The following is a 23,716-nucleotide window of genomic DNA, read 5'->3' on the forward strand; positions in this document are numbered from 1 at the left end:
TTAACATATATTGAGTTTATTATTCTTATTAAATTAACAATAAACATTTTTAAAGTTTGTTTTATTTTACCATAAATATAGATATAACCCATGTAAAGAAAAACTCTTTATAATCTGCAATTATGGTTAAGAATGAAGTTTATGTTTAAGAACGTTTAAGGAGGAATCCTGAAACTAAAAAGTTTGAGGACCATCGGTTTTAATCACAGTGTGGGAGATTTTGGAACCACAAATTTCAAACAAGGTTGAACAGTTCAACACTAAATTGGGCTTTAATAAAAAAAAAAAAGTAACCTTTAGAGCATATTTAAACAGTGACAGTGTGTGATAAAAGGAATACATACATTGACCCTAATAGGCTCTAAGGTTTCTTTTGATTCAAAGATTGTGCAACTCCATTGTGAAAGGAATTGAAAAAAGGAGCTTACAGAAAATACTGTTCTCATGAGCCTGGTGTGAAAGTTAGCAGATAGGCACGTGGTCAGGGGTGCAAGTTTTGGGGTGAAGCAAAAGATGAAAAACCACAGCGCGTGGGTACATGCATTTGAAAACACTGCTGGTGGCAGGTTCTCTGACCGAGATGGTGAGGTTCAAGGGCTTACTGCCAACATCACCTAGACTTCAAAAGGGGGTCTCTTCCTTGGAGGATGGAGACTGGTGTCCATTATGACCTTACAAATCTCCTCTGAACATTTCAGAAACTAAGAGTTAGGATTCTTTCAAAAAGGAAAATTGATAAAAGAACACAGGGTTTCCCCTCCAGACTATGCCATGGCTGACAGTCTTATAACATTTACTCATGCGGTTCTATCATTTGTGTCAACTCAGAATATGCAAATCTATATTCTTCTTCCATCTACCTTTATATCAAAGTTTAAACAGAGCTACACAAAAGATAAATGTGCAAACCATGTGAACACAATTCACAGAAGAGTAAATGTAAATAATAAGCATATGGGGGAAAAACTCAACAACAGTAAAAATTAAATGCAAAATAGTGTGTTTAAGAAATACAAGTTTTGCCTACAAAATTAACACGTTTGGAAATTGTGACATCGAACTCTGGTGAAAGTATGGAAAAAGAAACTCCCAGACATTTCTAGGAAGAGCACAGGGGAGCAACTTTTCTCAAAGCCGTCTGTCAATATGTATGAAGAGACTTAAAACATGCCTAGATTTTGACACAGAAATCCCAAGTCTAGGACCCTATCTTAAAAAAATGATCATGTATATTTATGGACAAGGGTTTCTGTATAATGACATGCATTGTAAGGAAAAAAATACCAAAATAATCTTCATCAGCAAGCTAGTTCTACAGAAAAATTTTTAAAAACAGAAAAAACAACCCTTCTAGGCCAAATTGGTTTGGTCATTAAACATACACTGTCCATTTCCTCAGACGGCTCCAACAATTGTGTCCTCAGAATGGGCATTGGTCCTTTCTGTCACTCCAAGGTGGGGCACCTCCCTGTACTTCATAATTCTTCTCTGCAAACGTCAAAAAACTGCTATTCCACAGAGCATGGATACGGTTGAATTTAATCTACTCATTGAGTATCAATCATAATTAGACCATTTCTGTCTGACTATGGAAGAGATGTTACCATCATATTTTTATGGGGTATGCAGGAAGCCAATGGCAAAAAATAAAATAAAATAATTTGTTTGTGTTCATTCAAAAAGAAGGCCGTATGTTAAAAGATGGGCCATGGTTTGTCAATGGGTACAGGCTAGCTGTAGAAAGGTAATGGAAGACCCGCAGTGGAAAGGCTGCACTGAGGTTCAGCAAGCATAGACATCTTTCAGACTTCTGGTATTTCCATTTGGGTGGAAATTGGAAAAAGAAGTGTTCTCACAGTGTTTTGCAACTTCTGCTTCCGGACTCAGTCAGAACTCAGAAGTAGCAAGAGAGTTAAAAATGAAAATATTTTTTATAAGAATAATTGATTTTTCACCCACAAAACGGAGTATACTTAATTCAGGTATGTTTGGGATTTCAGAGGAATGTCTATTATGAAGTTATGTTCATTTAAAATGAGAAAATGCTTTATTCTTGCCATCCTATGTCTCAGCTTGGAGAGAAAAAAATCTCCATTGTTTAAATCCAATAAAAACAGAAAATAGTGTGGCTTATAGAAGTTGGATTTCTTTAATAAAAGAATAAAATCAAAAGGGCCAGAAATCTGTTGACAATATTTAATAACAGAAAAAGCCCTTTTCTACATTAACATTTTTTTAACTAGTAAACTTGGAAAAATATAGTTTTCTGAAAGATTAATTATCAACACTTTGATTAGCAAAAACACTCAGCTAATTTTATCTGCACTGGTAACTGAATGTTTCGGATTTCGGTACAAACTCTGCTTTCCTGGAAAAATGTAAGTAAAAATATTTAATCTAGATATGAATACACATATATACAATATGTGTAAAAAAGTTTTTGATTCTATCCTAAGGTAGAGTTAAAATGTTCTGTAAACACAAGGAATAGATCTTCCATTTTAAACAAAATTGGGTTTTTTTCCTACTCTAATTTAGCCTCCTTGTCCGATGCTCTTTTCTATAGCTCCCTGATAAAAGTCCACCTACTTTAACAATTTCCAGTCACAGGATGTGGCTGCCACAATTTTTATCTCCATCTGGTAGAACATAAGCAACATGCTCGGGCTCTCAGCTCCCACTTTATAGCAACCAAACTTTCCTCGTGCGCCACTCCCCCACCCCACCTCCACAACGTGCATTTTGCTCATAAAACCACAAGTCAGTGAACTTCCTCAGGGAACTTGCAGCAATGCATGACAAAAAGTGCCCCTGTGATGTGTAACAGTTTATCAGGCTAGCTCTCTGGTCTGGCATCAATCCCCAGACAAAAGTTTCTGATGTCACTTAGTAGCTCCTGCATGGTACGAGACTACTTAACAAGTTCATGGAAAGATTCATACTATCTTTCAATTCTGTTTTTCCACTAGCTTTTTGAAGGACGCTTGTACGCTGCCTCTGTATTAGGCCCCCATCTTCTGCTGGCAGGTATCTGGATCCCATGGGGGGAAAAAATGGGGTGGGGGAAAGAAAAAAAGGGAAGTAATAATACCTTTTAGTTTAAAGCCTGAGGATATTAATACCTGTTTCTGCCATAAGCAAAAGATGAAAATATATCTGTGACCCTTTTCACTATGAAGTCCTTAATGTTTGTTCTAGCAAATCTCATCAGAAACAACTGACCTACACAGTTGCAATGATCTTAGAAAGGAACTTGGCATAGTGAACACCTATGATTTAAAGTGAGTCCTTGTTAACCTTTTGGTAATTACCAAAGTGTTGTATTCTTTGGTAGGTAAAACTGGTGAAAACATAGATAATTCTTATATGGAAAAAAGGATTATGCCAGTTATAGTGAATATATATTTTATATCGTCTTATTAAACATTCTTAAACTTTTCTAATATTTAATATCTCACTGTTACTATAAAAGTTTCACCTGTGAATAATTTTGATCTTTTATTTTAAGTTTCTAAAAAGTATATGACTTCTCTTTTGGTTATTGCACCAACTTCATTGTGAATAGTGCTTAGTGGGGGCTTTCTGATGAAGCATCCAGTCGTGACATGTAGTCTAGAATAGCACAATGTTTACACTGGGGAGTCCCAAAGAATTGATTCCAACGAAGCCAGTAGCTCTCAGTGGAGGTGGTGAGGGTAGGCAATTTCACCCTTAGACATTTGTCAAGGCCATGAGACATTTTTGGTTGTCACAACTCGGTGGATAGGGAAGAGGGGGGCTGTGCTACTGCATCTAGTTTGTAGAGGCCAGGGATGCTACTAAACCTCCTACAATGCACAGGACAGCCCAGTTCTCCAACCAAAATGCTGATAGAGCCAAGGTTGAGAAACTAAACTAAACTCTACATCTCACTGAGGAAGGAGCTAAGGCTTAAAGAAGTCAGATAATTTACCTAAGGCCCCATGTAAGAAACTAAGTCTAGTGAGTAGGAATTAGTGTCAGAGTTAGGATTCAAAACGTGTCCCTAAATGCCTCATCTAGTATCCATTTCATTTTTAGGCAAATGCGTAAATAACTCACAATATACTGGAGGAATTCTGGACCAAGTTCCCTCATTTTCCTTATAACATAGGACAAGCCATTAAACATCTTTGAGTTTCAATTTTCTCATTTGCAAAATAGCTGAGCAGAAATAGATGATATCTAAGGTCTCTTTTTTCTTTCTGTACAATTGCATTTTTGTGTGTAAATAATAGTGCTTTACATTATAGTAGTCTCCAGATTTTCAATTTGTTTTCTCTTTGGAAAACAACTTTTGAAAATTTTTCTATAGGAATCCTAACCCAAATAAAGGCAGAAAATATTTCAGCTAATTCCAAAAAACTCAGTGTCTTAAACAGTACTGGATTGTCAGTTAATAATAAAGAACATAATAAAATTCAAGTGTGTTATTTAAAAATAAAATAGCATGAATAAAAGGTTTTCTCATTTTCTATTATTTAATGGGAGGACAAGTTCTTCTGGCTGCTTTATATACTGTGGACAAATTAGCTTATTTTGACTGCATCTAGGCAATATAAAGACAGAAAAAGAAAAGAAAAATCAGCCATGTAGATAGCAAGGTGCTGTTGTTACTGAATTAAATGAACTGTCTTGACAGATTCAGCCCAGTGATATATTTTTTGAGTTAAAAGTTTCCCAAAGTATTATATAGATCTGTAATTCATTCTTACTAATATGAGCATGAAAAAAATTGATGAGTGTTTAAAATTTTCATTTGAATACTTACTTATTCTTTTCTATAAAAAATTAAAAATTCTATTTTCTGTTAAGATATTGTTATACATATATTTATGGGAATTTTCAGAAGCTTTTATTTACATAATTTCCTCAAATTTCAAAGCATATTATTCTCTTACAATAGGAAGTCAGGCTTAAAATGGGGCAAGGAACAACTGAAATGTTTAAGTAGAGAGGGAGCAAAGTTGCTTGTTATGTGCTCGTATTTTGTGGATTGCTACAATTGTGAAACAGGACAACAGATAAAAAGAGAAAATGTAAAGTTGTTCTCTTTTCACTAAAAACATTACTAGTACTTGTAATCTGTGTACATAAATTTTTGATGTACCACATAGTCCTTAATTTTAAATCCCCTTTCACTCAACAACATGAAAATAAAATCTTAGATATCACACTTGTGGATTTTAATCCACTTGCTAAATTTTTTCAATCAGAGGAAAATAAGCTATTATTTCAGTTTTGGGTTTTTTTTTTTTTTTTTTTTCTTTTTTTTTTTTTGCACCAAAAGAATTTTAATCTGACCCATGTGTCACCATTATGGTTAACCTCTGGACATTTTAACAACATTTTGATGGACCTTAAATCAATTAACACTATAAAGGAAACCATCTGTGGCCCTAATACTTTTTTGAGTAGCTCTCAATATTGTTTTTATAAGGAATTTTGAATATATTTAATTAAAAAAGGCCATTAAAAATTCTATAACTCGTTGTGTGCTAAAACAGAAGATATTAAAATTATGCCAATTTTATTAACAAACATGAAGCATGTATATCTGCAAGAATGGATTAGTAGAAAAGCCAGAGGAAGGAAATGTTTTCTTGCCCATCAAATCCAGATGTTTAGCCCATAAAATGGAGGCCTAGAATAAAAGGCAAGTTATGGTACTTGATATCTTTAAGAAGCATTACTTCTGAGACAAAATGGATTTTTAAATTAATTATACTTTGCTTTTGTTCTACAATAAAGGGATATTTTCTATTTTAAATATGGGATGGAATAGTGGATGAGTTGAAATAAAAGGCACAGGATTTTTTTCTCACAAACACCTTTTTTTGCCATTATTTTGTTTTAAAATATAAAGGTTGCTCTTTAGCAAAAAGATGGATCAGTGAAAAATATTTTCCTTTTACAGTGACAAAACATAAATCGGGGCAGAGATGCCACAAAATCATGGCTTTGTGGATTGTATTGATTTGATGGTATTGATTTTTTTTCTTATCCTTAGCCTATTGCTCTTGAGAAAACAGATGTTTGTAGAAGACATTAATTACAAAATAGGAATCTACCTTGACAATGGTTGAACATTTCATATTTCTGTATTTTGATTTATAAAATAACGTGAACCATTTCTTGTTTTTTAAATCAATATTTCAACTTTTATTTCAGCTCTTAAAGTGAAAAATCAAATAAGAAGCTAATTATAGCAGTAATAACAGAATCTCTGCATTCCTTTATAGTTTTCCAAATGCTTAAATATGTCACAATTCCTTATTTCATTTTATCACACTTTGTAAACTGCTTTCACATTCATTTTCGATCACCACTCTATACTTAGTAGTGTAAATATTAAAGTCTAGTTTAAAAGAACGCATTGTATGAAGGATTTTTAAAAAGTCATTTTGAATTCTTTGAGCATAACACATTTTCTTTTCTTCTTAAAAATTCACTAATTAAGATAGATGGAGGGTTAAATTGGTATTAATAGAAAAAGTGTTTAATTTTACAGTGCTCCTGTAAAAATAGAATGTGACAAAACTGGCACAAATTTTACACTTGACAACTAGAAGCATTTTTATTATTGCTATTTCCTCATCTTTGAAGTGCTCCGTACAGTGTATCTGACTTGTTCTACTTCCAGAATTTTGAGGTTCTACTTGCCTTTGATGTCTCGCTAGCCGTTCCCATTAGTTCTTTCATCCAGGCCATCTAGCTGCCCTCCACATAATACCACCTTCTATTCTTAGCAAAGGGAAAATCTTCTATTTCAAAGACCTTGGTGATTCTCTCTTGTAGGTCACCCTGAACGTATCTTTCATCTTCCTCAGCGTGAGAACCTCCCACAAGACGGACTCGTGGGTTCCATGTGTTCTAACGTTGCTATTCAGCAAGGAGTCATTGCAGCTGTTCACATGTAAATGATGCTGATTCCTCTTTTATTTCAATGGAATGTTATTTTCTTCATTCAGACTTTTATCCTTGAAACAATGGGCTCCCCAAACAGTGATATTGGTTCACACAATGGAGCTAATACGTTTGAAAATAGATTTAGGTTTACTAGGTTTGGTCTTCCTACTACTTATATATATCAGATTTTTCTACAATACAGCAAATTCTGCTTCCTGATTCACAGATTACCGTGCCTGCATGCATGGTTACTTATTTCCCACACACTAATACACTTCTTGCATTCAATTGACACTCTTTCTGTCAATCTCTCCCTCCCCCAACCCTTTCTCTCAAGTTTGTTCATTTTCTTGAATGAGGATCAAGCAGATGTGCTTAAACTGATGCTTTATGTCCTATGAAACTTAAGCAGGAGCAGGAAGAAAAAGCTACACGACTTTCTCCTGTGCTGAGCCTTTTCAATATGACTTCATTGTCGAGATCATAGTAAACTGCCAAAATATCTGATGTACCCATTTTTCAACTTAAGCAAAATTCCATAACACAAAATAAATTTAATAATATTTAGATTACTTACTCCTTTGGTTCAAACATAATTCTATTCTCCCTATTAAGACTAGTGGCCAAGGAGTGTCTGTACATTCTTTGGTAATTTGATGAATTAGAAACAATATGTAGAAACAAATCTAAGACTGAACAGCACAGTGTGCACAGGAAAATATTCAATGTTACTTCTTTTTCCTGACCCCTTCTTCCTCGATTTTAGTATTTAATATTTGAACAAGGACAATCAAATATAACTATTCCCTTTTAGAATATGATAATCAGTAAATTATATGGTAAGTATCTAGAAACATAAATAAACAAATTTACTTATGTTAAAGGCAATCATGAGCTAGACTTTATATGATTTAAATTGTATACTTTAGTTAAATAAAATAACATTTGTAAAATGTTGAGAATACTGCCTGGCACATGCTAAGCACTATGTTTCTTATGAGCTAACTACCAATAAGTACAAAAATGAGTTGATCTAAAAATAACTCTTTGGTGAAAATCTGCCAAGCCTGAAATCAAAATCTTATATGTACATGCCCACAAAAGGCCTTATCTCCGTTTATATGCTGTATAATTATCAAGGATATTAGATTCCACCTAGTACCTGCCAAATTGATAACCAACTTGTTTTCAAGTTTTTCAAAGAAATGGAAGATTTAAATTTTGATTCAGAAATAAGCCTTTTATGTAACCAATTAACTCTTGACAAACCCTCCAGCCTGTCCAAGGATTGGCTCAAACAGCACTTTAAACTTTTTTTTATCAATATGCATCAAGACAAAATACACACCACTAAGTGACTCAACAGAGCATTGCCTTTTAATGACATTTTCAGTTAAATTTCTAATTCATTGTCTCTCAGTATATTTTAGTTTTTATTAAAATGAAGTATGTTAAGTTGTCCCTTTCTTGTTTTTTTTTAATAGCTAAGCTAGTAAGGTATATATTAGTATTACTTGAAGATATTTAATTCTTCCAAATAGTATTGTAAATTCTTTTGTAATTACTTTTCCAACTATATTAAAGTTTAGTAGGGATATTTGCTGATAGTTAGGACATTTTCAAAATCACTGTTCAACCTTTCAAGATGAGACATATATTTGGATTTTTATGTAGAATTTACTGTGTTCTCACTACATGCCAGCAAGTATGCTAAGCCCTTGACCATCATCAATTCTCTTTTCAACATCCAAAGAAAGCATATTTCGGCTTTTCTTCCCTGGCTACCCCTTGTCATTTTTTCCCCTAACCTCTCCTCCCGACCCCTCCAAATATGAAGTGTCCAGGGCTCAGAACTAGGTCATATGCTCTTCTCTGTCAAACATTTCTTTACACTGTCACAAGTAGTCCTTTAGCTTTAAATCTCATCCTTACACAATGACTCTCAAATTTATATTCCCAGACAAGAACTGTTTAATGAGTCCCAGAATGTTGTCTCCAAGGGATTTCTTGACATCTCTCTGGGGATGTCTAATGAGAATTAGGCATTAATAATGGACAAAAGAGAACCCTTGATTGGTTACCCCTAACTTAGTTCTCTCCCGTCCTAGCTGTCCATGGGGAAAACACAGTCATTCTCTCGAGTCTTCCCTCCCACGAATACAACCACCTACCAACTGGCTCCAGACTTTGTCTTACTTCCAATCTATTACAGTAGTCAGATCAATCAATCAATCACAGTAGCCAGAGTAGTTTCTTTAACATGGAAATAAGATTAGGTCATTCTCTCCTTTAAAATTCCAAGTGTCTTTTTCTCATTTCCCTTAGGGTGAGATCCAAATTCTGCAGAGCCCTACAGGACCTGCCTCCTGATTATCTTTCGAGCCTCACCACAAACCACTCAGTTTTTTCACCATACTTTCCATGCCTTGAAATAACCAATTTGTTTTTGCCACAGGGACTTTGGAACTTCCAGCCCCTCTTCACATGGGTCTTCATGTTATTGTGAGCCAGCAAGTAGCCAATGACACTTCTACAAAGAGGTCTTCCTTGATCGCTCTGTCTAAATGAGGATGTGCCCTTGAATCTTGCCTGTCTATCATACCACACTTTTTAACTTTCTTCGCAACACTTATTTATCTGCAACTTTTCAATTATTTATTTGTTTTCTTGTTGGTTATATCTGCTTGCTAGGATATAAGTTTCATCTTAGCACTGTTCAAATAAAATAGTGCCTTTTCTGTTTTATTTACCACTCTATCAGAACTTAGAACAGTTTCTGATGCATAGCAGGGGCTCCATAAACAACTGTTCATTCAATGAGTAAATCATTTTATTTAATTTCACTTGCTGTTATTCCCATTTTACAGATGATAAAACTGAGTCTTTGAAAGGTAATTTTCCCAATGTTTCATGGTTGGCAGGCTCAAAATGGAATCCAGGCAAAATTTAAAAGACTGATTTTTCTTAAGTACTTTAAAAGTAGAGATTATCTGAATCCAGCATTTCTAGCATCACTTCTTTAAGTTACTTTCATCAGCTCCCTGGCCCTTTTCTTTTGCTTAGCTCTTTCATGCATATTTTCCTTTCCTCTCATATTCAAAACTCTGAACTGATATCTGCTGCTTCACTTATTTTTTTCTTAGCCATTATTTATCTTAATTATACCTAAAGCATCAGTAAATAAATTCAGAAGATAAAAACATGGATCATTGAAAAGTAGAAATATTTAGGGCTTATTTGGCATAATTTGAAATCTCATTTTAGAACGAAAGTGGTATTTGAAAACCTAAGAAGTCAAAGTAGAATATTTGGCCTAGATAATTTTATGGACAGTCCACATTTATCATGTTAACCAAACAATAAACAGATTTTTTTCCTGACTTTCCCTGAAGTGATAGCCAACTTGTCTCTGGAATAGAAAAGCGTAAGATGGTTCTATCTTATTTAATACGGCTCTTGGATGACTTTGAAAAGATTATCTCATGTCTACACTTCCTGGAATAAGATGAGAACCTCATGTGTTTTCCACGATCAAAGTGTTTAACAAAGGTCAAGTTACTTCCCTTGAACTTCAAAAACAAAAAAGTATAGAATAATTCACTTTGGTGAATTATTCAATGGTTTTCACTTTATATAATATCAAAAACAAATTAGGTGGGGGGAAATCCAGTCTTTCCATTGTATCACTCATCTCAAGACAGACTTAGTCCTCTACTCTGTTAACCTTTTCGGGATGATTGTAACACATCACTTTTGCATTGAGTGACATCAGCATTCATAGCAAAGACAAATTAATCAAAGTTGTCTTTTTGCTTTTTGCAAGAGACATACAATCTTAAGAGAAGTAGATCTTGCTAAAGGTATAGAAGAGGCTCAGTGCACAGTGGTTCATGTAAGTGGCTAAGTCAGGTGGAAGGGGCTTAAATGCATATTTCACACAAACAACCTCTGAGAGACTACCAACTACCGTTTGGTTCTGCTGTGATTTGCCCACCACCATGTAGTCATGTCCTCAATTGCCTAGTTATTAAGGTGATCGTTAAGTAGATTGATTAACCCAGTGGAAAACGAATAGCTCTAGAATCAGATAGACCAAGGTTAAAGTTCCATCTCTCACCCCCACCCCAATCCCCATTTGTTATTACCTGACGACCTTGGAAAATCACACTGAAAAACCACCCAAAAAAGCTAAAGTTTTTTTGTGTGGTGTGTACATGTGTATGTTTTAACTTTTCTCTTCAAATAAATACTTTATTTGTAGAATAAATCCCCAAACAAGCAAGCCAAAACAAGGTAGGACTATTGTCTAGTCCCTCTTCCCGTCTACTGCCTTTATTTTTTAAATATCTGATAATAATCTACAAGTCTCAGCAGCAGTTCTAGAACATCTAAAAAGTCTGCAGAGAAAATCTGGTTGGGATGGGGGCCTGGAGGCAGTCTTAAGAGAATAGAGTTTCACTTAGTATGTTATATAAAGATCTTAAAATAGCATTTTTTTTTAAATCTGTAATTTATAAAAGATTGACAATATCAATCATTATCTGCAGGAAGGTATTTTATTACTTTGGTGAGGAAGCTTCAGGGTGCTGATGAAGATTTTGGAAGATTTAAAACCCCATCTCCAAGCAGTCACTGCCACAAAGTCATTACAGACTTTGTGAGGACAGGCATGGGATATGGTATTCCCAAATGGCAGTACAGGGAAAGCACTCACAAAATTGTTGTTTATTGAATGAATTAATACATCCATAAATAAATGAATAGATTTAGTTGGCCTGATCAAATGAAGTACTCACAAAGTTCTCAGGTCTCGAGTACTGGGAATGAGTGAGATTTTTATTTGCCGACGTATTCATTTCTTTATTTCTCAAATTGTCCAGAATAATTAGTTTAGTCAGAAAAAAATCAGGGTATGCAATTTTATACATAGTGTGTGATCAAAAGAGAGAAAAAAACACACCAAATGTTAGCAAGAACGCTAAGAAATTTCTTCTTCCTTCTATTTCTTGAAATTTTCCAAATTTTCTATCTTACAGAAAACTTTACTATGAAAATTCACTTAAGTAACAACAACAAAGGGCAGAATTAAAATGGTCTTTTTGAATCTCTAAGTGCTTTATACATACAGGGTTGAGATACACTGACAGACCAGCCATTAATTCAGCAAACAAGTACCAAGCACCTGTAGGCCCTGGTAAATAGCAGAGACCTAGTGATAACTTGCATGAGCTCACCAACACTCTTGGCAAGAAAGCCAAGTAAAGACAACGCCAAGAGCATTCTTTATAGGATCATCACAACAGAAGATCATCTATTAGGTGTGAAAGGGGTGGAAGAGCACAGGATATACAGAGGGGCTGCTCAGAGGACATGACCTTTGAACTAAATTTTGAAGAGCCATTATAATTTTCCCAGTTGAAAAATGATGTGTAGGGAAGAAAAAAAAAAAATAGCATGGCCTAATAGTTTGGGACAGGAAAATATATTTTTAGGAATAGGCAAGTTTCATGAGTATATAGTATATGCCACAAAGTAATTACAGATAAAACTGGAGAAATCTGGAGGGATTCAAATAGAATTGTGTGTGCAATTCTAATTGATTTTATCTTTCTTAAATGCACAGAGACCAACATAGGATAATTTAATATTTTCTTCACCCACCATTTTGCACTGAGAATATTTTAAATTTATCACGTCAATTCTCTTTGTTCCACTAATGACTAAGAAGTTGGCACAAGGGGTGTAAGCTAATCAGAAGAATACCATACAAATGAACAAGAATTAAAACATAATTTTAGACTATAGAATGGTGCTATAAGTGTTTCTAAATTTCCCATTGGCTACCAAAAAATAATCAAAACTGTATCCAAAAATCTCAAAGTGAATCTAGCTAAAAGAGCTTTCTGTATCAAGATAAATGTTACTAATAGAAATATCAACACAACGTGAATTCAAGAATGCCTAATACTATCCAATCTAGGTTTGACAAAAATGAAAAAATATATTACATAAATTACATGTTATGGAACAGTGAAATGCGAAAAAAAAAATTAAACTAGCAGTAGCTAAAACTACACACAGAAAATGTTTCTGGCTAGATAGAATAATTAAAACATTTTTGAACAATTTAGATCTGTATTGTTTGACAAAGAAAATTACACATAGAAAAATAATGACCATAAAGAAAAATTCACAGAGGCATAAACTATAATCAGTAAAATCTAACATGGGTAAAATTGATTCATAAATATAACAGCAATTGTAAAAATTGAATGAAAGTGATGCTGTTGAATACTAGTTTAGTAAAATTAAAATTAAAATTGAAAAATTGGCAATGATTTAATTAGGTTATATAAAAAACACTCAGGGAATTAAATTGGCCTAATAGGATCTTTTTCTTGCACAATGTATCTTCATGGAAAACTCATAGATGTCGGTATATTTTAATTAAATGTGTGTTTTCATAAAAGTTGAGTCAAAACATCTTTGGTATCAAAATCATACGATCAAAATTCTCTCTACCCCATTGGAATCCATTAAAGGAAGAATGTACAAAGGTGAGTTTTTCTTTTTACAGAGATTATCTTGGTCATGATAGGTATATGGACACAGTACGGATTCAAAGGAGGCAGGACTTCAGGCTATTGTTACAATAAGAAATGGTGAGAATCCCCAGCAAAGAGTAGTAGAAGGCAATGAATTTACAAACTATTTAGAAGATAGAGTAGCCCCTTCTCTGAAACAGAGAAGGCAGAGTTAAAAGAATTCAAAGATTTATAAGGGTTTATCCCTCTGCCACATAACCTTAAACTCTCTTTATCTCTTCACAGTCTCTCATAGAGTAGATGTGATTTGAAATGATGCTTCAAAGCTAAGGAGCTACGTACTGGAATTTCATGGAATCACATAAAAAAAATTCACAACTTTGCAAAGTGCCTCATAGTTTTCAAATCATTTTCACAAGTATTATCACTTTTAATGCTTATAACCTTTACAGGTGAGTAAACTGTCTCAGAAATGGAAAATGATTTAGATTAAGATCATACAATTCATAGAGTTAGATTTCCAAAATATTTCTTACTCCAAATATCACGGTATCCTCCAATTTGAAATGGCTCCTGCCTTATTTCCTATAATACTTACTATTTCTTTTATCAGTAAGCAAATTATTGTTTTTTTTCTTTAAGTGGAGATATTTAAAATATAGTGACCACACTTTATTGCCATGATATCATCCCACAGAAATCATCTCTCAGCATCATTGTTAGGCATGTAGGTTTCTCTAAACTCCTTTCTTGCATATGAGGACAATTTTTAAAAATTGAAAGTGCAGAGAATTTCTTCTTGTCTACCAGTGATTTTCATTTAGTTCATTTTACCAGCTGCTCATTTCCTAATAGACGTTGAGTGTGATTGTGAGCTGCCCTCAGATTTTGCCTTCCATTTCAGGGTTAGCAGATCACTGTTTTGAAAGGTTTATGATTTTCCTACAGTTGCTCAAATTTTGGTGGGAAGTAATTTTTTAAATATATAAATGGTGATTATTTCCACTTGAATCTTATTGTACTGTAATTATAATTTTACCATAAATGCAATGTATATAGGAGAAATTCAAGGCTCGGTAAAGTGACTTTTTCACATTAGACACTGGTCTCATTTTTAAAAGAAAATAAATGTTTAATCTTTAAACATTTAATCTTGAAATCTTTGAATGTTTAATCTTTAAAAATCTTTATAGGTAAGCATCATGAGTATATTAACATTTGTTTGAGCTTGGGTCTTTAACACAGAATCTAATAATAACATCAATAATTTTAATGACTGTATTTTCAGAAGTGAGTCAATTGAAGGCACTATAAATGGACATAGAAGATGCTTGTTTATTTCATTAGCATTGACTTTAAGTATATATATGCTTGTCCTGGATGAAGTAGAAAATTTTTCATTTCTTTACTGTTTCTTGTTTTTGTTGTGATTCTTGGACACACAATTCTCTGCTTACAATAGTCACTCCCAACTGTTCTGAAAGACTGAAATTGAAGTAGCATATTGCCATATAAAGAGCAATGCAGATTAAAGAGAATATTTTAGGCAATGCTTAGATTTACTTAATGTATACATTGATTAGAACCATGTACACAGAATCCAGTATGTACTATAATCTTTATTTCTGTATATTTGGATGTTATGTAAAAATAGATATTACATCATATTACTAAATGAATAGCCTGCAGCTTTCTATTTTTTCCCTATATAATTCCCTAAAAAGTGGTATCTTCATGAATGCAAGAGTCATAGCACTAACACTTTGTAATAGGCAACTGGTAGGAGGTTGGGGCCTGTTAATGACAAAGATATTTAGACTAAACTGAAATTAAGTTTAAACTGAGGTTAAAGTTAAATTTCCATTCTAACTCTCTCCTGTTTAAGTAATCTCACAAACTTATAAGATGACTGGAAAAAATCAAAGGTCTGTGGTGATGAAAAATTTCTTTCTCTACGCCAAGCTGACTTACATACACATGGTCTGAACACGAAACCTGTCTTCATTAACACCGTGTTCACCAACAAAATGAATCAACCTGACCAACTTGACAAATCTCTTTCCCTACTCAGACTGAAATTCATTATCACGCTGTCTAGTAAGAGATGAGTCCCAGGCTCTGGACAAAATTTCTGTCTGTCCTCTCAAACAATCCCAGAGCACTAGCAGCGGTGCCCAGACCAGCACTTGCAGGACTGGACCTGGTTCTGTTTGTTTTATGCCCCTGTTAGGTGAATGTTGCTCTCCCATCCTAATTTCTCTTCCTATGAGCATCTGCACGTGAAGAGTAAAAGTGGCCCACCAAATGACATCCGCAAGAGTGGCCAAAGAGCAGGTCAAGAAAAATTTAGGAACAACATTTTCAAACTATGGATTTTTTAAAAAGTCAGGAGGAGAAGCTTTCCAGACAAGAGGCAAGGCAAAGAGATGAAAGAAGGAAATAGCAAAAAAAAAAAAAAAAAAAAAAAAAAAAGCACAGTCTGCAAACATCTAGATCCAACCTTAGTTTATTGAATCCTGACCACATTTTTCTGCTACCTCCACCTTCTGACGAATTTTTGTCTCACATCCTGCCTATTTCTGACTTCCCTTCCCTTCATCAACAAAGTCTGAAGTTTATTAAAAAAACAAACAGAAAAAACATTATTTATTCAGTGCCTGGTAAGAAAGCAGGTGCTGGAGATACAAAAAGGTATAATACATAGTTTCTGCTTTCACGTAGGATACAATGACAGTCAATCCACTGATTTGTGTATCATCACCATCAACATCATCATCATCAGCACAGCAACAAATTGAAATAGTGCTTGAAAAATGCCCAGTAAGGTGGCAAAAAATGTACAATTTCAGTAGCAAGAGTGACAAAAACGAATGTCAGAGAGGTGGGATTTGCACAGACCCTTAAAGGCCTTGAGGAAGTGTAGAGGAAATGAGTGTTGAAACTACCTCCTGTTTGTTCTCGTTTAATCAATCATAAAAGAAAAAAAAAAAAAAAAGAGTCCTGCCCAGTTCTAGGCCTAACTCCCAGCTCATGGGTGGACCCAGTTGCTTGGCAAAAAGATTAGAATTTATAGCAGAGGCAATGAGAAGATATAATTTTTTTTTCTTATTTTATTTATTTTTTTAAGTTATAGAGCATGTAAGAAAGGATGAGACTTCAGATTGATTGGGAAACTATTACAATATTACAGGTAAAAAATAATAAGGCCATGAATTAACATGATGTCAATAGAGGTGTAGAGAATAAAGAGGTTCTAGAGATTATTAAAAAGCAAAATGTCAGGACTTGGGGAGCATGTAAGTGATTGAATTTAGGAAAGGAGGTAGGTTCCATATTTCTTAGGGTTGAGTCTGGAGATGGAGAATCAGGATCATCAATATTTAGTAAATAATGATGAGGAACCCAGAGTCTAGAAAACCAGAATAAAACTGGCCAAGGACTGAAGCCCATAGAACAATAGTAATTGGAAGGTAGACAAATATGGAAAACCAGCAGATGGATAAATAGTAGACAACAACTAGTATATATAACTCACACATGAGTATGTATGTGCATGTATCTATACAGAGAGATATATGTGTCTGTATATGAATGATGTAGAAATATCTGTATTCTTATGCTTCTTAATTGTTACCGGTGAAAGGATATCAAATTGCCCAAAACAGAAAGAACCTAGCTGAAGCTAACCACTCTGTCACTGTGCTTAGTTACGTAGAGCAAGAAATGAAAAAGAAAGATCCCTAACTTACCTTATCTTTCTTCTAACAAAATGCATTTCAAATTCTAGCAGTGACAAGGGTCACAGCCAGGTTTTGAGAAGAAAAATATTTTTAAAAAGTCAATAAGTAATCATACCCACATCCCCAAATCTCTAAACTGTAGGGTATTTAGGACTTAATAGTATTGCTTAGCAAATTCAATTAATAATTTGCATTGAATGCCTGTGACATGCAGGGCACAGTACATTTGTAGCATGAGATATTTTTTAAAGCAGGTGGAAAAATGAAGAATTACACCCAGGAAATGAGTCTTAACTGTTATGACTCATAAGATAACTCATAACATACCTCACATAGAGTAACTCATCTACTGTTAACTGTTATGCCAAGGAGTGGTAGATTTGCCTAGGATTATACCTTTTTTGAGCCAGAGAACACTCTGCCCTTCCTACATCTCAAAACCATCATTGTCCCCTAGAGTTACATAGAAATATTAAAGTTTTGGGTTCCAACTGTCATGGCAAAAAAGGTGCAAAGCAAAGAGATTAGGAACTTTTGTAAAAAACAGAACCCAGCTTTTCTGTTGCCCTGGGAAAGCCTTGTCCACAGGTGCATTTTAGAGATGAAATAAAACATTTGAATTGTGCACATATGCCTCCACTGATATCTCTCCACATTCAGTGCTATGTCTTTATGCCTTTAGAGTGTACAATATGAATTTTGCTGCCCAAAATAATATCCTGTAGATATTAAGCTAATTTTAACATATTACAATAAAACATAGAATCCAACTTATTTGTTGCTAATAAAGAAATGTAAATAATTTAAAGCATTAATAACTTCCTAAGTTATAGGTTGAATCACAAGATGTCTCTTGGACAATAAACTACACTTGCAGATACAAATCATTATGTCTATATATATTTTTCCAAAAATATGTATATACTTAAAGGAAATTATTAATGCCTTTTAGAAAAATGTTTGCTTTCAATATTCAGAGGAGGAATTGAAGATAAACTTGATCTTTAAAATAGATCTATGTTCATCTATCCATTTATTTATAGTATAAAATATTCAGCAACGTTGATTTAAAGGTTTCCAGATCCTATTATACTTTTATTTTGTTTATGAATTCAAAGATCTGTTTATGGTAAAAAAAAAAAAAAAAAAAACTTTTACTAGACCAAATTGAAATTTTTCTGGTGGTTTGCTCTATGGCCTACAAAATATTTTAGTATTTCTTTATGTGTATCTAGAAATGTTTTGCAACATTTCCTGAGTGGGAATTTTTAATGGAAAATGCTCTGATTTATGATAATATACATATATGACCTTATTAAATTTATTATTCTTCATATTTGCTTTTGATTATGATAACACACTTTACAGTGATGGCAACTTGACAGACATTTTCTGTACCAAGGCAAAATGCTGTACCTATAAAGATTTTTTTTAAAATCCATCTTTACAATAAAAACAAAATAAAACAAACAACAATAACAAAAAACCTATCTTACACTATTTTTTTCCACTCTCCTAGGTTACCGAAAATGTAAATTGGTAATGTAACATGTCTAGGAGGTAACTACTGCTCTGTCTTTCAGAGAAAAGAAGAACAGAAAAAGTCAAGAAACGTTTTCAAAGTGAATTCTAATAAGCAAGATTTTGAAAAATAATTTTTCCTTTTTTTTAAACTTTTTTGAAATTTCTACAAAAATTCCATTTTCGATGTCCTTTTAATAAGGTTATTACCTTTAATTACCTTTAATAATCAACCAAAATGTACTCATGACCCAAACTGAAACTGTTAACGAAATATCCATCGAGTAGACCAAAACTGGTCAAAGATCTCAAACTTAAGTAGCTACCCGAGGTCCAGCTGGTTACATTTTCCTATAGAACATAACATTTGCATGATTCTTAAGAGTTTAAATATTTCTATCTCACCAAAGGTGTAATATTTATTGTCCTAGGGCGGTGGCCCCACAGAATTTCTAAAGCAAAAATTTACAAATCTATTAGCAAGAAACTAAAAACTTGATTTAAAATATATTCTGTGATAAGAATATGCAGAAAGTTAATATTTAATTAAATACCTAAGTATATTTCCTGAACTGCCATATACCTAAGTATTCAATACACTCTTTTAATAGTCATCACAGTTTGAGGAAGCAGACTCCTGACACGAAAAGAGGGAGAGGCTGACACACGACCAAAGCCATCTTATGACTGTTAAAAAGTGCATTTTTTTGTTCAAAGGATAAAAATTCACTTATTTTGTCATTAATAAACTCAGATTTTCATAAATGTGTTCATATCACTTCCGGGTTAAGTAACAATGTTGCTTTCGTAATATCTTTGAACAGTTTGTAAAGATACAGATAGAGAATGTTTTCCTTTTAAATTCTGATTTTTTCACCCAACATTTATGCCTTTTTTTTTTTTTTAGCAGAAACAATGTATTCTGTCGCAAAACAAGCCTGGTGTCCCTCAGCCACAACAACTTTGACCATTTTACAGCGAGCTTCTCCCTGCCAGTCATCAACACACTTAGTTTTAATTTCTATTTCAAACCAATGTTCCTCCAAAAGAAAAAAAAAAAAAAGGAAATATTAATATCCTTGTACTTACCTGAGGCAAATACTTCTGTGTCCAGAAAGGCAAAGCCAAATGCCAAAAGTTTAAACCACAAATACATGGTCATATCTGGAAATCAGCCGTATCCCTAAGAAACAGCATGCGTCCTTCTGAAAGGCAAAATAATAGTTATTCTTGTAAAAGTTTTTCTCTGTAAAACTGAATCAAAAATAAAAGAAATGAATACATACTCTTCACTGCTGTCTTATCAGATGGGGAGCAGTTTCCTCCTCTGTAACCCTAAGAATAAACCACTTGCTAGCTACGTGAACTAGTAACTGGTGATGTCAGATTCGGTTTTACTAACTTCTCCAAAAATACTGTAAAAGGCTCCTCTTTACAGGAAGTCAAAAAAGTTGTTCAAACTCAGTGCTATGGCATCTTACTTCCTTAATTCAATTAACTGCACTAAGTTAGTAGATCTTTTAAAAGATTTTCCCCTCAAGGAAGATGTTTTTGAACTATCCAAATAGTATTTCCTTACAATGACCAAATGAAAGGATAAACTACTTATTCTCTTATTTTTAGCAACTAGAATCATTTACCATGAAGGTGTTCAAAACCTGGCAATATGACAATTTTGACAGTGAAACCATTTGCTATGCAAAAGTACTCTCTGAGAGCTTAACAGTTTGCTAAAAATCTCTCACAGGTATCCTTGTGAGGCTAGGAGTGGAATCAGAATGTCACCTCTACAACAAATCCTGCTTCAAGAAATTAATGCTTCTGTGATTTAGAATATCCGTGGTTCTATTGATGAGCTAAAGAAGAGCAATAAAAACCAAGGGTGGTCTTTGACAAAAGTCGACTTTTTTGTTTTTCTCACCAATACTTTCCCAACTTTTTTTGAGAAATAAGACAATAAATATACAATGCTCTTCATGATTCTGATGATGTTCTTAATAAGCCCATTGATTAGGAAAACGCTTACTGGCAAAACGCCACTAGGAATTCAGCAATACAATTAAGTAAGTGGCATTATTATCACTGTATGCATTTAAAAATAAAAAAGCACACATGTACAACTCCTTTATTTGAACTATAAATAATGCTTGGGAGACTTGTAGACAGACAGAGCCTTTGCAGTAACTGCAATCTTCAGTTAGAAAGCATTATTGTGGAGTCCTTGTACGTAAGTAAATACATTTTTTGATATTTAAAACCTATTTATTTTACCCTTACATTGGCTGCTGGGAACTACAGAGACAAACTTGCAGCCCCTTTTGTGCAAAAGGAAATAACCGTACAGTTTAAACTCTGGGTTATAACACTTTAATAAGATTGTAGTTGTTACTATTTTTGTTTTTTATTATCATCATCATCATAGCTAACTTATGGAGCTCTTGGTATGTGCAGGAACTTAGCATCTTATAGACATTATCCAATTTGTACACTATCCTTTAGCTAGATTATGTTATTATTCCCCATTTCATCTATTATTACAGAGAGGTCAGGTGATTTGGCTGAGGTCTCACAGGTAAGGACTAGGCACGTTATCTTATGAAGCCAGGTCCCCAAGTTTCATCTTACTTTCTTTACCCACCTTACTATCCTCCTCTGTTTTTCTCACTTCTTTCCCCAATCTTTTTGTACTATGTACTTTTATAATTTTTTTGTCTCCAAAAGATTGATTATTAAGTCGGTAAAAATATTGTTCTCTTTTAGTGAATGCATTTTTAAATAAGATAACTGTGAAAATAAGCACTGATTTCCATGTAGGTAGGCCTAATGGAGAGTAGGGGTCATCAGAGCTCACAGATCTGAGTATTCAGATCCTAAGCCTCTTTCTTAAAATATATTTGCAATGGAAAACTCTTTGGGGGTTAAGTTTCAATATCTTTAAGCAAGTACATGTGTTCTATTAGCTTGCTGTCATGGCAGAATATCTGGCAAAACTAGAGGCCAGAGAAAAGTACATGACATCTGATTTTTTATAAGGGAGAAAAGTATGTAAAGTACACTCTATAAAAATGTGGATTTAGCGGCCTTAAAGGGACATTTAAAAATGGCTTTGCAGGGGGGCTGGCCAAGGACAAAAATGTTTAAATAAATAAAAAATAAAAAGGCTTTGCAGATCATGGCACTGAAAAAACACTGAGAAGTCAGGAGATTCAATTCCATCTCGGGCAGGTGGGTGAAGCGATTCTACCCAAGGAATCCAACATTAGCAACAAATGAGATAGATTATATATTTTATTTTAATGTGTTAAAATTAAGTTTGGTGTCTCCAAGAAATATTAGACTTTTGGGCAGCAAAATCTGTGTTGTAAATTCTAAAGGCGTAAAGAAATAGAGCCCGATGTAAGAGACATCGGTACATAAACATGTGCACAATTCTGATGGCTCAGGTTTGATATCTCTGAGATTCAGGCTCGCAGGAGGGAGGCAAGAAGGAAAACCCTAGCAGCCTGTCAAGAGACAGAACACAGGTCCCCATGGACAGCGGGCAACACTGAACTGGATGTCTAGGCAGGACTCTGGGTAGCAGCTGTCTTTTCCACAGGGCATGTGGGGAAATCTCTCACTCCATCACCTACGAGCCTGGCATCCAGGCCCTCAGCGTGCAGCAACAGAAAGCTGTCAAAGAAAATTGATGGAGTCTTTGTGACATACTGATGTGACCAACTCTCACTGAGTCTGAGAGGGAGCGTGGGCAGACGGCTGATAAATGGGTATTTTGTTAAAAACAACCGAGGCTAAGAAAGGGCCAGGAAGCAGCACCAGATTTTATATGTAGTAAATATAGTGGTGCTTTTTGAGTAGTTGAAAAGTGTATGTATCCAAAACAGGCTCAAAGTTTGACCAATAAAATTTTGAAATAATCATAGCTGATTGACTTTCAATAGATTTTTTAACGTTGTAATGTTGAGCTTTAAGTAAGATTTCAGTTAAAGTCATCGATGGTTAGATTTTCCAGATATTTTGGTTACACATAGTAAAGGTTATATGAAGATAGAAAGAGACTGCATGAGGTTAACTACAGAAGCAGATATTATTCAGTCATTACTTAATTCATTCACTCATTCATTCAACAAAACCAGAGTAATAAGAGAGTCATTTTGCCTGACATGAGGAAAAAATGGTGAGCAAAAACAGACACGCTCCCTGCCCTGTCTGTACTTTAGTGGAAGACACGATAATTAATTACCTAGTGGTTATGACAAGTTGAGCACACAGGAAGTACTGGATGCTCTGATTTAAGCAGATTATAGGATATTTGGTCCAGTGGTAAGGTTGGGAAGTTATCCTGGAATAAAAAGCAATGAAGCTAGACCTAAAAAAAAAAAAAAAAAATAGAAGTTAAATGGGTATGGAGAGAAGGAAAGAGTACTCTAGGCAGAAAGAAAAATACATGTAAAGGAGGAGAGTGTGTTCAAGAAACAGAGAGAGTTAGGTGTGGCTAGTGTAGAGAGGAGAAGAGCCTGGAAAACGAGGCTTTGGAGGGAGAGAGAGCCAAACCTTCCCAGGCCTTGCAGGTTCCAAGAGATCTGTCCTTATCCTAAAAACTACAGGAAACTCCCGAAGCATTAAAAGCATTGGCCTTGAACCATGTTGTCAATGAGCTCCGCGCTGCCAGGTATTTTACCATCACTTACTTCTCTAGCCTCATCTTAAGTGACTTCTCAACAGCATTAAATACAGTAAATATTGACTTCTCTAAGCATTATCTTTGGTCAGCTTCCAAAAGACCGTTATCTACAGATTTCTCTTCACTCTCATTGGCTTTTCCTCTGCAGCTGCCATGTTGGGTCATCTTCCTCTACTTGACTTTTAAGTACTACTAAATTACATTAAAAGCTCAGTCCTGGGCCCACTCACTCTTTCTGGGTGAGCTCCTTCCTGCTGATGACTCACAAATTTAGATCTCCAGTCAGATCTGTATTTTAG

At 34.3% G+C, this 23,716-nt stretch overlaps 1 protein-coding gene across 1 annotated transcript in view; it reads right to left on the reverse strand.

Moving 5' to 3' along the window:
• The window catches only part of PTPRC (protein tyrosine phosphatase receptor type C), a 106,314-nt gene extending 86,419 nt beyond the window's left edge, over positions 1-19,895 (reverse strand). Inside the window, exon 1 of the mRNA XM_063113480.1 lies at positions 19,819-19,895. Coding sequence (XP_062969550.1) covers positions 19,819-19,895 — 77 coding nt within the window. The remainder of the gene's footprint in view (positions 1-19,818) is intronic.
• Positions 19,896-23,716: the final 3,821 nt, after the last annotated feature.

This window comes from Cynocephalus volans, chromosome 11, assembly GCF_027409185.1.
Source record: "Cynocephalus volans isolate mCynVol1 chromosome 11, mCynVol1.pri, whole genome shotgun sequence".
In the NCBI taxonomy this organism is placed as follows: domain Eukaryota; kingdom Metazoa; phylum Chordata; class Mammalia; order Dermoptera; family Cynocephalidae; genus Cynocephalus; species Cynocephalus volans.